This window comes from Haliaeetus albicilla, chromosome 5 (assembly GCF_947461875.1).
Source record: "Haliaeetus albicilla chromosome 5, bHalAlb1.1, whole genome shotgun sequence".
NCBI classification, from domain to species: domain Eukaryota; kingdom Metazoa; phylum Chordata; class Aves; order Accipitriformes; family Accipitridae; genus Haliaeetus; species Haliaeetus albicilla.
Window position 1 is genome coordinate 18,620,767 of NC_091487.1, and position 15,418 is coordinate 18,636,184.

Consider the following 15,418-nt stretch of genomic DNA (forward strand, 5'->3'; position numbering starts at 1 on the left):
GTCTTCTCAAAAGAACCTCACAAAATGTTAATACGGAAATCAAGCAGCCATAAGTAAGAATAAAGTCCCTGGCACACAAGAATAAGAGGTTGGAAGATAAAAAATAAACATAGTATTAAATTAGCAGCTTTCACAGTGAAGTTCTGCAGAAGTCTGAGCTGGACCTACTTGTCCAACATGTTTGTAAGCAACCCGGGAAAAAGGATAAACCATGAGATGGGCAAAGTCTGCAACAGTATCTGGGAACAGTAGAGAAAAGGATGGGCAGAAAAGAATTACAGAAGGAGCCCCAATGACTGTGCAATAAAAATGGCAGATGAAATTCAGTGTAGATGAATGTAAAGTAAAAAGACAATCCCAAATTTACAAATTAAATAAAGAGCACTGATCTGATCATAATCTGTCCAAACTGAGATTTGAGGGTTATTATAGGTAGTTCCATGATCTGCAGTACTCACTAGAGGTCAGAAAAACAATCTGAATTTGAGGTGTTAATATTAGGTAGAGAATATCCTTAGAGCATGTGCCATTGTGCACCCATGTCTTCAAGACTATGCAGTTCCTTCCCCTCCTCTCAAAAGAAATATAACTGGACAAAGGTTCATAAAGAGCAGTGAGGATGATCAAAAGTATGGCATAGCTTCCTTGTGAGAAACAACTAAGTTAGGACCCTTCAGCCATGAACAGAGTCAAATATGAAACCCTGAGTTGTGTGAGGAGAATGAGCAGGGATTGAGTGGCTGCTCTCCTTTCAATAGAAGAGCTGGGAGCATCAGATGAAGTCAGCAAGGGGCAGTGCAGAGAGAGGTGAAGGGAGCTGCGGAGCTCCTCGCCACAGGGGGCTGTGGATGCCAAACATTGATGTGGGTGTAAAGGGAGGCTGGACAAGCTGATGGATAAGAATTGCATTAAGGGCTGATGAATACACAGAAGACATCTTGGTTTCAAGAATTTCCTGTGTCACAAACAGTTGGAGGCTGTTGGTGGAAGAGTCATATGCTTGGCTTGCTATCCTGATCTTCCTTAGGGCTCTGCATTTAATGCTAGAGCTTCAGTTTGATCCAGGATGTCTTGCTGTATGTTTTCATATGGTATATAAAAGATTGTTAAAAAAATAATACAACATTTATGTAGCACCATCAGTGAAATGATCCAATAATTAATATTATTTGGGGGACAGTTCAGTTTAAATTACTATCAGAACAAACATGTACCAGGTACCCTACACCTGCAGAGCTGCTTTAAAGAAAATACAGATCTTGAAGTGATCTAAGGAGACAAAGGATGCCATGATATTTTGGCCTAGAAGACAAGCAAAAGAAAGCAGGGATATAGATAGGACAGAATAGCAACACAGAGAATACTAAAAGTGAGAAAATTCATTACAAGTTTCATTGATTCTTTTAGCTGGTCGACAACATTATTTGTTCATTTATTTATGCAGCTGTATTTGCATATAAAGAATCAAATATTACAGGAATTTGTAACCCCTGATGACAATCCTATCTCTGACAATTAGCCGCTGCATGTGTCCAGCTGAAAACACCGGTTGCAGAGATCAGCCTTTCACCATCTTGTACAGAGTGATGGATATGGTGTCCGGGCGTTCTGTGCCTTCTGACATTTTTCAGATGCAAGCAACAACTCGCTACCCTGGAGCCTATTACATCTTCCAAATCAAATCAGGGAACGAGGGCAGGGAATTCTACATGCGGGTAAGTCTGATGCTCGCTGAGAGAAAACACCTTCTCATTAGCTGACTATCCTTCTGACAGCAGAACTCAGTTTTTAATGAATATCATTTAAACCTTCAGTATGAGGCATTTTTACATGCAGACATGCAGAGTGGTGTGCTGATCTGCAGGGGCTGCTGGCTCTTTCAGGAAGGTAACCTACCCAAAGCAAACATGCTTGTTTTATAAGACACTAGTTTCAGGAGAGTCCAGGGCTGTACCCATGTCTGAGAATAGCTCAGGTCTCCCATGCTCAAGAGAAACTATTGTGCCAAACTTTTTTTTCTTTGATGCACAATCAGTAATTGTCACTGAAAGAGTCAATGTTTCTCGTTTGTTGGATTAAACTCTTCATTGGAAATTTTAAAACCTGAAAACTAAAAAAGTAAGCAAAAAATGGCCCTTTATCCCAAGAATTGACTTTCTGGGTTCTTTGCTTTCATTTATTATATATTTTTTTTCACTGAGAACACACATTTTATGTGGGCACTGTTAGAGAAAACACAACTGATTTTTTTTTTTTAATCTGAGTTTTCCTCAGAAGACATCTGTGTTTCCCAGTCATCTTTTCTGCACCTCTGACATGCAGGGGTAATGGGAAGTGTCTGCACAGAATGAGGCATAGACACCAGGGCTGATGGCATTCAGGAGGCTGATTTTTAACCCTAGGCAAAACCTGGTTTTGACATTCACGTTAAGTGATGTTCCGTGGCTATTGATGGCTCCCACACCTCACAGAAACCGGTAGTGTGAGAGATTCCAATACACATTTCTCACAAGAGCCCCAGATTCTTACCGTGAAAAAAGGGAAAATGTTTCAAAATCCCGAAGTGACAAGCAGTCCGGGAACCATCATTTACATCTCACAAGAGCGTTCCCGTTGCACAGTCACTCCCGATCCCACCGCCCTTTTCCCCTGATCTGGGTCGATCCACCAGACGCTAAGGCTCCAGCGACCAGCACCGCTCCTCGAGCCCGGTAGTGTTCTTTTACCTATTTATCCCCCACCCAGCCACCCGGTCGCTCGCCACCCGAAGCCCTCGGCGGGCGGCAGCAGCGCCGTTCCCCCGTCAGGCCGTTAGCCAGCAGGTGGTGCCTGTTCGTTGCTTTGGGAAGAGCGGGAGCAGCGGGCGGGAAGGCAAGGGGCGCTGGGGCGGCGCGGGGCGGGGCGGGGCGGGGCTGCTCCCCGGGGTCTGAGGCGCCGGGGCCCGCGGCCCGGGCAGCCCGCCCGGCTCCTCCTCAGGGCTCCGCCGGGCTCCTCTGGTCAGAGAGAAGGCAAACGCCCGGCTTCGTGGTAAACCAGGTCCCGCGTTGTGTACCGAAGTTTCTGCCGGAAAACAAATTGCGCTTGGTTTTAACGTCAGAAGCTCTGGTTTTTAAATGCTCATAATCCACTGTTCCGGCCCGATGTTTCAAAGGCCTGCTTCCACTTACTAAAAGACAGATTTTCTGAAGTGCTTTCACGTATCTAAAGCCCTCTTCAGAGGGTAAGGTTTTGCGATGTTAACATATGCAAGTATACAACAAACCCTGATCCTGTTCACGTAGGAACGTCTGTTGTCCAAGCTCTGTTAACGTGTTCGCTGCTTCACAGTAACAGCGTTCTTTACATCAAACAAAATAAAAAAAGGTGTCATGACTTGTTTATGCCCTAAATCCATGTTTTCATCTTTTTCCATTTGGACAATAGCAAGTTTCTATGCAATAGCTCCTTTTATGTGCAGGGCTCCCAAAGGCTTTACAAACTGTAGAAGGTGGTAGCTCCTACAAAACACTGAAATGGAGCCAAATGCTGAAACAAAGCCATCTCTCCTATGAATTCCAGTGGTTTCAAACAATGCAACAGAAAACAGTTATTTTTGGCTGCTTGAAGACCATAGTGAGACAATAGTTTTCAAGAGCCGGTTTTGAAAATCTCACCTGCTTTCTCTTGTTTTGTGTACAGCAAACGGGACCGATCAGTGCTACTCTGGTGATGACCCGCCCCGTGAAGGGGCCCCGTACTATTCAGTTGGACTTGGAAATGATCACTGTTAACACCGTTATCAACTTCAGAGGAAGCTCTGTCATCCGGCTGAGGATATACGTATCACAGTACTCCTTCTAAACCTTGAGTTTGTGCCCTGGAAACATTAAAACAAAAGAGACGGTTCCTCCTCTGCAGAACTCTCTCCTCAGAAGCCAGTACGTATAGCAGCTCCAAACCAAATCAGTATTTCCACAGACCCAGTGACCTATGCCTGTCTGAGGAGGGAGGCCTCTTCATGCACAGTCCCTATCAGGATGCAGACATCTGAAGATGTATTGTCAGCAGATCCCATATGATTCTCTATGTGGTCATATATTTTAAGGACTCTCCTTTCCATTGTAAACACTTCTAGGGTATGAGTCTATGTTTGAAAGACTGTGAACCTTTGTAGCTCCAAGGCTGCTTAGCAAAAAGCACCAAAGAAACTGAGGAAAAAGCTGGCTTTTGCAATCTTGCCTTTTTTTTTTTTTTTTTCATTATAAATGGAAAGCAGACAAACAAGCAGAAACAGAAACAAAAAGCCACCTTTTGAAACAAGGGATCTCAGAAGTGCTAACTTACATTCCCAATTATCTCTGGAATTATCAGTCAGGCACTTTGTCTCAATTCACCCTGCATTTGTCTTAGTTTCACCCGTTTTTTTCTTTGATTCTATTTTATAGTTAAAATTCATTGTAAATTCATTCCAAAATACATGTTGTACTATGTAATCTTTTACTTTCTAACAAAGTGTCACATGTTTGGGTTCCTTCCTGTATTAAATCTTTCTATATAACAGAGTTCATAGAAATCTATCACTGGATGGTATGTTTTACATTATTTAGGATGTTATGCTTATTTACACCCAGGCTCTTTGACACAGGCCTCCACTGCCAGAATAGTGTCCAGGGACTTTAGAGCAGATAAGAATCAGAACTTTATTTTTCCCTGTTTTCCTGAGTGTGATAGTTGCAAACAGTTTGTAATGGTTATAAGGTAGTGATACTAACTCTGTAGTTAAGGCTGCAACTAATCTCCTGTTTAAAGACCACTCAGCTCAGACCTGTCCAAATTCCTTCAGAAAAAATGAATTGTTCTGTTCACGCGCAGTCTCTCTCCTACATTTCTAACATTGGGAAAAATAAGCTGAACAGGACTTGGACCAGTCTTATCATTCATGCCTCTGCCACAAAGCAGACCCCACTATACCAGTACCCAGCCCTCAAAAGATGGGATCCTACAGTTTCCATAGGCAATGTCTTCTCAGGTATAACTGCTGTAACCAATAGAAAGTTTCTCCTGAAGTCTAATCTGACTCTCTGCTGTTGTAATTTAAATCCATTGCTTTTTACCGTACTTCCAGTAGAAATAGAGAACAGTTTGTCTCCCCCTTTGCAGCAGTCTTTAACATGTCTGAAGACTGTTGTCATGTCTCCCCTCAGACTGTTCCTTTCTAGTCTAAACAAACCCAATTCTTTTGGTCTTTCCTCATACATCACATTTTCTGGACCTTTGATCATTCTTGTTCCTCTCATCTGGATTCTCTCCAGTTGGTTCACATCTTTCTTGAAGTGCAGTGCCCAAAACTGTGAAAAGTATTCCAGCTGAGGCCTCACAGTGCAAAGCTAAATCTATATATATGTTTAGGAGTTTGAAAAAAAAATAATTGTATAGTTTGGAGGTATAATGCTTACCTTGTTGAAGCCACTGGCAGTTTGGTCTTTTATTTCAGTAGGGATGAGGGTTCATATACCTTGTTCTTAAATTTCTCTGAAGCAAGTTCTTTTGCTTCTTCCCCCACTTTTTACTTATTGGCTTATTTGCTCTCCAGCATCGCTAGGGCAGGAAAGACAACCTTTGCGTCATCTTTTTGGCAACTGGAAGTGCTTAATGCTACTTGGGAAAAGACGTTTATGAAGATTATAATGCAAGCAGGCTGGAGCAGAGTAGAAGCATTATGTGAGGTCTTCATTAAAGTGAAGTATTAAATGGGAGATTACAGACTCAGAAAGTTATCACAACACAGACTGCATGACACAATCAGAAAATTGACTCTCTTGTTCCTAATAAGCTTTGTGAGTTAGTCTAGAGTTGGGTTTCCCTAGCTTTCATAGAGACTCTGCTCTTTTTACTTGTACTCAGCTTGAAGGAAGTCCTGATGCAATGGCTCACAGCAATGAAACGCTGAGTTGAGTGTGATGTAGCAGCTTTCATGTCTTAACGGTTTAAAGTTTTCTCCGTGCTGCTACAACGTCCTGGGATCCTGTGCCTCAGAGCTCTGTATGCAGGCTGTCCTTTATTGTAAAAACAAAAAGGCTGGAGCCTGACTCCAGGGTTTAGTGGGCCAAACTGAAGGCAGGGAGCCAACAAGTTTTGTGAGTAGCTGACTTGGAGGAGATAAATGTAGAGGAAATGTGCAGGGAAATATCAGAAACAAGAATGTGTTTCCTGAGTGTATCATGGCTCATCATATACCACAGTCTTGGAGGGGAAAATAGAGATGACCAGGAGGGAGGAATGCTAGTTTATAACCATGGGGCTAAAAGTGCTTATGTGTCCCAGATAATGGAAGTGAGACGTGGGAAACAAGCAGGCTCTGGTGGCCCAGAGAGGAGACAAGAGGCAGGCAGGGTCTTGCATTAAAGATGTTAAACTCTTAATATGCTGAAAGTTTTGCCACTGCTTAAAAGCCCCCTTTTGCCCCTTTTGTGCCCCTGTGTTATGGCTTCTTCATGCCCAGTTGAGGAGTCCTCTCTCTTCCTGCCATCACATCACCTCCTGGAGAGGAAGTGCACCCTGTTAGACATCAGACAGTTTCTCACTTCTGGGCTGTTCTCCCATGGCCCCCACATACCAACCTGATTTAACCCTAATTTAGAAACATCAAACCCCAGAGGAATTCCGTAACAAAACACTTTGTTAAAAGAATAAAGCTTGAATGCTTGGTTTTAGCAGGGTCCAGCAAATACTCATAAAACAATATTACACTTTCTATATAAACATTCTGCGCCTTAAAAAAAAAAAAGTGAAAAGTCTGGAAACAAAGGAATTCAGCCACTTCTCAACAGCCATAACATCTTTCATCACTCACTATCACTCCAGCCAAATTTAACTTTGCCAAAATATATGCCAATCTCAAAATAATAAATTACTGGCAGTTTATAACATCTAAACTCTCCATTTCCTACTCAGGGGTCTGTTTCCAATAGACCGTCACAGGCTCGTATAGTACAGCAGTTCTCACCAAATAAAAAAAAGGACTGTGCATGTCAGGTTTTTACAGCATGAAAGTTAAAAATGCAGTCTTGCAACTGCTGTATATGTTCATGTTCTCCTTTGAGGCCAGGCCTCCCTACAAGCAGACAGAATTCCAGGTCTGCTCAGAAAATGATTCTTTATTCTAACCTACTGCAGAGGATTTTCTAACACAAAGAGTTTTGCCATATGGTTAATAGACAATATTCTGGCCGGCATGAGATGAGGGCACTGACCGTGGTCTGGGTACGTGTGGCTTCCCTCGGGCTCTGCTCTGACATGCTCCTCGCTCAGGGTGGCACAGCTGTTCCCTGGCCGAGCTAGGGAGGGACAGCTCTTTGCCTCTCCTGCATGTCGGCTGTCATGTCTGTTTAAATGAGGGCCCTCAGGAGAAAGACTGCCTCTCACTACGTGTTTGTACAGCACCTATTGCCAGTGTAATAATTGGAATAAAAGTAAACAAAAGCAGAAATGGCAGTCATCTTTGATACAGACTGCAATGACTGGGAAGGAGAATCTATTCTGATAAATGAACCACGTGATTCATGCTAGTCGGGCTAGGTGCCAGAGGGAGAAGAATGGCAAGAGATGAATCATCCAGCACTGTAGAGCTGAATGGGTCCTATCATCTGGCTTATTTGATTTTGAGATATTTTTAGGGGATTGACTTTTTTTGACACAGACAACAAAATGTTATTTCACCTAAGAGTTTGCTGGATCCCGCAGAATCTCTTTTCAACTAGTGCTTCTCTGACAACAATAAGTTTGTTGAGAATAACTAAGCTTCTTTGAGTACCTGGTCACCCACGATCACCAAGTGTCATGTCTGGGGCCGGGGCCATTCACACAGAGCTTTCTCCTTTTCAGGTTGGGGGCCTGTACTCATATTTACCTTTTTTTGGCTCAGCTTTTAGAAGAGTCAACTTTCATTGTCTTATAAACATGGTATCAGCATCAGCAGAACTTACATATTCATTTTTCTCTGTCTAGAGCAAGCAGAGCAATAGAATCAGTACAGTTTGTGGTCATTCACGTTCTCCAGTCTGGCTTATTCATGGAACATGCTACTGAATATTTTCTGTAGCATGTAGCTGTATTAGAACCCAATGAAAATTTCATAGCACAAAGATGTTAAAAAAAAAAAAAGGGGAATAAAAGTATGCCCTAACGTTATTCAAGCCTGACAGACATTATTATTAAAATAAATCTCTATCCTGGATGAACAAAACCCTCAGCTGGTGTTAATTTGCATGACTACTGCTCTTTAATGGAAAGGTAAAAAGTATCCTTAGGATTTTCCCTGTGTGTGTGTAAAGCACTGTGCATACATCTGTACACAAAGAGAATTTACAGAAGCTAAAACTAGTTGTGGTAGTGGAGCTCTGCATTTGGAAGTCAAAGAGTTATAAGACAACATGGCACAAACAAATCATGTTTCCTCATCTGACATGAGTGCAGACAAGTGATTTATATGCCTCACATTTTGTTGTTTTAAGTCTTTGAACCAATTCTGAATAGCTCAACCCCAAAGCAGGTGCCATGCATGAAGACTGAGGCTGATGGTCATAACTAGACTTTCGGGGATTCTGCAGAAAGCCTGGCAAGAAAGATGACCTGTGCTGAAGGGTCAGTGCTGTAGGAAGTGTAATGGTCCAGAGGTATTTGTGTAGGGATGTCTCTGATCCTGCAGCCGCTTCTTTCCTTGCCTGTTTCAATGCAGAGTGCATCTGATGTTTATAAGTGTGCACATCAGAGGTGGAAATCTCACCTATACCAGTTCTTGGTTCAAATTTCTGAGATCCCTCTAGTGGTTTCCACTGGCCAAACTAACTCCCCGTGTAACTCCACTAATATTGTGGGTCACATGAAGGAGAGTTTGGGTACAAGGCAAGTACACTTTTACACCAGCAAGTGAATAATGATGCAGTAACCTTGATGTAAAAATTGAGGAATGTAGCTGGGTAGCAAAGGGATCTTTAGAAAACACTTCAGCAACCAAAAATTCCTGAAATATTCAATTTCTGTCAATTCCCTCCTGTATCCCAGAAGTCATTTATTCTCCCCTTTGAGTTTGTCCTGGACAAGTGATCTCATTATGGTCATGCACTGCAAGCACACACTGAGTGAACTCCACCTCGCCTCTGGCACTACGTAACGTTTCTCACTTTGCTTTTTGGAGGTCAGTTGTAGGCTATGTGTGTCTTCAACGCTCTGACTGACCTCACTTGCTTTTCTCATAGCCAAGGCAAATCCGTTATTTCCCTGCCAGGTTCCTTTGCACCCACGATCTGTACAACAAGCTCTTCACATGTTTCACTGGAAATGCAGGCAGTGTTGGCCCATTTGCTGCTTTTGTACCCCCCTCCCTCTGCAATGTTGGTAAGGCACCCTCACAGCAAAGTATTAGGTCTGAATGGCTGAAGTGATTGCCCAGCCTGCTGGCAGTGCTTGGCTTCATGAAGAGGATTAAAAAAACCCCCACAATCTCCCAGTCTTGAAGGCAACAGATGCTCTTTTAGGTCCTGATGAATCACTTTTCCCCTGAAGTTGTGTCTATATCATGCTGGGTTGATAGTTGCAAAGCTTTTTAAGAAGCCTGATAAGGACATGCCTATGCAATACAGCCTTAGGCTCTTCATGCCTTGGATGAGGTTCTCCCAGTTTGCAAAGAGAGTATTATTTGGCCCAGTCAGAGAGAGTGCAATGTGATCACCACTATGCTGAAGTCAGTGATCGATAACCACCTTACATCAGGTCTGGATTTAGCCCAGTTTTAAGTCTTGAATTTCAGTGTCAGTGGAATAAATGTAAACAGATATGTATTATTTTTACAGTAGAGCTGAAAGATTGTTTCCAGTAAATAAACAGTAGTATGATTGCAGTATCTCTTTCTCTCTGGGCACAATCTTTGGGTACTTTAAGATTTCCTGAGGTATCCTTTGAAACTTCAGAATTTCCTCTGGTATTTCAAGCTATTCATTGATGTGTTTCCATGAATGATTCCTCACCCCTGTTCTCCGAAGGCCAACCCAGGCACTTGACTCTACATATTGTTAAAACATCAAGCTACACCCAAGCCTTTGCAGAGTCACAGCTTATGGATCATTCATAGAAATTGTTCCTCTCTGTAACCTATAAGGGATTATGTTGACTTCCTTGAGATTCTGCAGTGTTCAAAGTAATGCATGCGCATGTGTTTTTCAAGACTGGGACCTTAGTCTGGAGATTGTTCATCAGCAACTTGCTGCAAATGTTCTGTATTCTACATGTGAAATCATAGCTACAAAGGTTAGTTTTGACAAAATCCTCAAAACATATGGTGTTTCCTGGCTGCCTACGCATAGTGCAAACACAATTCAAAAGTCCAGCATCAGAGTTCTCCAGTATTCATAAGAAATCACTGTTTTTATGAAACATTTTGGTCAGTAAACTAATTTTGTGGATTATGTGAAATGCAAACAGAGAGGCAGAAGGCCTGCCAAGATTACACAGATTTGTTATTCAAATCAGTATCCCCAAGAAAACCTGAATCTAGTTCATAATTTAAAAATATTCCTTTGGACTCTGACATCTGATGCCATTTAGGTAGGGGAGGGAGACAGAAAAACTGTCTGCTTCCAAAACAACAGCAGTTGCTCTATAGAGATCCTGGGGCTCCTACAGCGATCAGAAACACCTGTCAGCCCAAGTTTGCACCCCAGGTCAGTGAGGAAGGCACAAAACTCATAGAGACATGTCCTCAGCTGGAGGAGAGATATCTTCATTGACTTCTTAATGATGTCAAGTGGAGTTTTACTTCATAAAGTGTATAAAATTTCTCACTGTGTTTATACATCTATGGAAAATTTAAAATGACAGGACCAAGCTATTGCCTACCACATGCATACTACCTGCAGCAAGCTCTAGCATATCACTTTGCCATTCCCCAGGGTTGTGCTCACTTAGAATTACCCAGTCTGATTTGGTGTGAGTTACAATGGTATAAGTGACAGCACTCAGTTCACAGCAGTGTAAAGTTATTCCTACAGTTGAAAAAGAGAATTGTTGAGGGATAAAATTACAATTGAACCAGAAAGTTAATAAAAAAGAGCTTGCTCATTAGTTAACCTTCAGTGCTTTGGTTATGATGTCATTGCTATGGACAAAAATAATCAACCAGAAACCCAAAATATTAAAAAGGAGATTATCTACTTAAAAAGATAAGTGCCCATGTAGCCTATAAATAGCTCTGGAATTAAGACATCCCATGCAACATCTGGAAAAGGAAGAATTCACTCCTTGACCTCCAGCATCCCTGTCTCCCACTGGCAGGATTAAGCACAGTTGATGCTTACCAGGATACAGACGCAAAGGCTGTCTGATGGATGTGCCAAGGAAGAGGCAGGCATGGCCAGAAACAAGGGAAGGACAAACCAAGATAATGTAAAAGTACTGAGGAACGTTCTCAGTGTGCAGGATCTCTGAGACAAATCTCTCTCATTGAGAGCATTTTAGCTTTGCTTGGGCCTTTGAAAGACAGACAAGTGCTGACAGTCACTTCAATAAAAATAGGAAGGCAGCATTCATGTGTTTGAATGCAGCATCAGTTTTCAAAAAGGTCACACTGCCCTGGCCAACCTGCCACCTAATGAGATGCACTGGACACCAGAAGCCTGTAAGTACAATTTAAGGTATAGCACATATAGCACCACCTTATACCAACAGTTTCTCCCACAACCAGTACAGGTGCAGGGAGAAGGACTCAATCCCCAGCTCAACCGATGGTCCACAGAACTTCTGCTTCTGCTTAAACAGTCATTTCCCTAACTCTTACTTGCAGGATGTCCAGATTAATAAACATGTTATATTTTGTAGTCTTCATTCTTTTCGGAAGAGGAATACTGTAATTTAAAATGGATGGTTTCACTGTCCCTCATCCTGCCCCTTTAACCTATAACCTATAACCATTACTTCATTTGTAGCAGAAAATGAGCTTTTAATTCTTGTATTGTTTTACAAATTGTGAACAATTTACATTGAATACGCCAGTAGGGTCCATTTTAAAGCTTTTTTAAAATAAAAAAATATATTGCTAACAAAAATTATAATTGAATCCTAGTTTATTTTGATCATTGCCTGGTTTAGTGGTGATCATATAGGATCACTGCAAGCATTCATGCCAGAATCATGTAACCCCTTTGCAAAGCAAGTTGAATGAGGATCTGTGATACTGGTACATCAACTGGTCATAAATTCTAGTAACATATATACAGTAGTGGAAAAAACTTCAAAGCAAACCACAATTAATTCTCAAGAGGCTAATTTTCTTTCACAGTTTTTATGTAGTAAACTTGCTCATACATGGAGGTATATGTGTGTAATTTTACTTTCATTTCCTGCTGGGTTTATGCATGATAAGGCTCAAATTAACATTTTGTGTAATACTACTTTATCTGTACCAGCAGCATGATGTATTAGAGGCATTTCTTTCCCCTGCAACTCCACTGAAGGTTGGAGCAGGTCATTGCTTCTGACAGTGGGATGGGTCCCTTGCCTGGTTCCCCCAGGCACCAGCCATGCTTTACCCAGCACGTGTTTGGAGGGTGTATGGGAAGGTGGACAGGCTGCATGCTGCAGCCTTGGAGATGTTCCCAGCAGATCCCAGGAGACGAGCTCTCCTCCCAGCCTGACACAGTGTCACTCTCCTCTCCCAGTTGCTCTGGGTCTTGGAAGCACAACACGGACCAGTGAAGGCAGGGGTTTGTGCAGTGAAGATGAGGCTGCGGGCAGAATTTGGCTTAGCTCTGCAGAATAAACCTATCCCCTTAACAAGTAGTGTTAATACAGTTTAGACTGAACTGGTTTCCTCATACATAAATCATTAACTAGTAGCTAGTTCTCACTCCCACCTGCACTACATAGCTTGTGACTTTAGTACAAGAAAGGCTTTTCCACCCACACCACACTCAATGACCCATGCCTAATGGGCTTTGGCTGTTTGTTGGTTGGGTTTGTGTTTTGCAAGTGGAATGTTCTTATTTCAGCAAATCGCAAGGGCAGCCAAGCCTGGCTCTGGTTTGCTTTGTGGGAAGTGAATGAACTTATATCACACAGTTGCTCTCTTGCATTCTCATCACTCAGATAACTCACTGCAGAAGTGAGGTAGGTAATATGCCATTCACTGGGCTTGTGATGATTTACAAGCCACTGAGAAAGCTGATACAGATCTTTATAGCTGTTCTGAACTCAAAGGAACTGCTGCTGCTCATTTACAGTATCACGAGGACACGTCAGTTCCCTCCACTACACTGCAAACTGCATTAATTCTGAATCACACACTCAAGAAAAATTACACTGAAATGGGCACACATGCAAAGCAATAGAGGAGAGGGCAAGTGCAGGAATGCTGGGCTGCAAAATTTCAGGAGAAGCAAACAACTCTCTAGAACTGCTCAAAGAAAGCGAGAAAGTAGGTCTGTGACCCATGATCAAAGACTTCTGGTTCTTCATTCCCCACCAGGGTGCCTTGGTAAAAGTGGCCTGACCATTGAAGCCACCAGACAGCTGGGCTTTCCACTCAATTTGGTGGAGAATGGACACTTGAGGAAACAAAGTTGCTCAGATTTAGTTGTTGGCATACAGCTTAAGCAGTCTAATCTGAGGTTTTCAGACCTGAGCCATTGCATCCTTCTTTCTCTAGCTGCTTACAGTCTGCTTTTCAGGCTGCTCTTATTATACATGCTGTCATGTTTGTCTTAGATGGGGTTGCACATGGGACTGAATAGCATGACCCCCTCCCCTTTTATTGCTCTTTTCACAGTGCAAGACCAATCTGCTCTGTCAGTATCCTCCTAGCCAAGGGTCCCTCTGCTCACCAAGGGCTCTGTGGATAAGGCAACGGCATCTCTGGAGCTGACTCACAAGCGTGGACAGGAGAAGGAGGTTGTACCATCTCTTCTGTCAGTGCTGTCCAGCCAGCTGGTAAAGGATGCTGTGCTGCTGGAGAGATGGGGTTTGGCTGGGCTGTAAAATGGATATTCTGCAGGGATTTAACCTCCTGCTGCACTTCCTTAAGGGTGAGCTATAAATCATATTTCCTTGAGAAATCCTATGGGCTGTATTCTGTGTACCAGAACTCCTGTCTTCTCCTCCCCTCTCTGTTTTTGGTGGCACGCATTACTCCTTGGGCCCGCAGGTGCTGCTGAATGCTGTTAAACTGTCCTCAGTGTCAGCCTGCACATAGCCACATCGGTGATGGAAAAAAATGAGCCCTACATGGTTTTTCTAGGAAGCCAGATGGCAGCTCCCTGTCTCATACAGGTGAACATTTTCTCACACCGGTAACTCATTAGGACAGCATGCATGAACTTGGCTCTTTCACACTGATGCAAGGGTTCATAGTCTGTGCCACTGTTCATAAGGGCTGTCCCAAATGGCATCTGATTGCTGATCTTTAACGGCACTTCTGCATTTCCATTTTTTCTCTTTCCAGCCTGTGTTATTTCTCCTTTTCTGGGCTCTTTCACAGTTCAGTCACCATACCATTACAGAATGATCAACAAGGCACCCTAAAATCCAGTACTGAAACACAGCATCTGTCTGCCTGCTAATGAAAATCTTGTCAGTCATGGGATCACCACATCAGCTTAGGCGAGGGAGCAGCCAGAGCATTGGCTGAGAAACATTTGGTTACGTTTTCTAAGATCTTGAAGAACTAGTTCAATAAATCCTTGCTTGCTTGAATGAGTGCACCTTCCATCTCCCACCACATTTTTCATTATGTCACTTGGATACAAATGCACGTGGTTTTAATGTGAAGTTAATCCCCGAGCTGCAGTGAAATGATTAACCCTTCACCCTTGAATTCTTTGCTACCATATGATCTAGTTCTTATGGAGCTAAGAGCTGAAGCAATAGTGACAGCTGAAAATACTTGAGGCAAGTGAATATTTGTTCACCATGGAAGGCCAGGCTCAGTCATACATATATAACCTTTTTAGCTTGGGGAGCACAGGTAAACAACATGGCAAAGCTACTATGTCCTGCAAACAAATATTTGTACCTACATTTATTACTGCTGACTCAGGATTCTTGAAAATAATCTGTCAAGAAAATACTGTCAAGAATAAATATCCTGCAGTTTGCAGCTGTTAAACTTCCTGTTAAAACACAGGTTCATGACGCCTGTGCCATTCAGCTCGGGTATACGATCAAGTTGTACCAAGATGGTAACCCACTTCAGTCTCTTCAGCGGAGAGGTCTCTGAAAGGCTGTATATTCTCTCCTCTCTGGATATTTATGTGTATAACCAAACATGAGTTAAATATGCATAATCCTCTGCTTTGGGGTGAGAGTGCATCCTTATTCCTGCCCTAAACTCCCTAGTGATACTGGCAAGGGTTGTAACCACAGCACGTTTACTTCCCAGTGATTCTGGGTGCAC

General features: G+C 42.6%; 1 protein-coding gene across 1 annotated transcript in view; it reads left to right on the top strand.

Moving 5' to 3' along the window:
- Positions 1 to 9,880, top strand: part of FBLN5 (fibulin 5) — a 52,183-nt gene extending 42,303 nt beyond the window's left edge. Inside the window, exons 10-11 of the mRNA XM_069783612.1 lie at positions 1,520 to 1,715; positions 3,679 to 9,880. Coding sequence (XP_069639713.1) covers positions 1,520 to 1,715; positions 3,679 to 3,840 — 358 coding nt within the window. The 3' untranslated portion in view covers positions 3,841 to 9,880. The remainder of the gene's footprint in view (positions 1 to 1,519; positions 1,716 to 3,678) is intronic.
- The last annotated feature ends 5,538 nt before the right edge of the window (positions 9,881 to 15,418 follow it).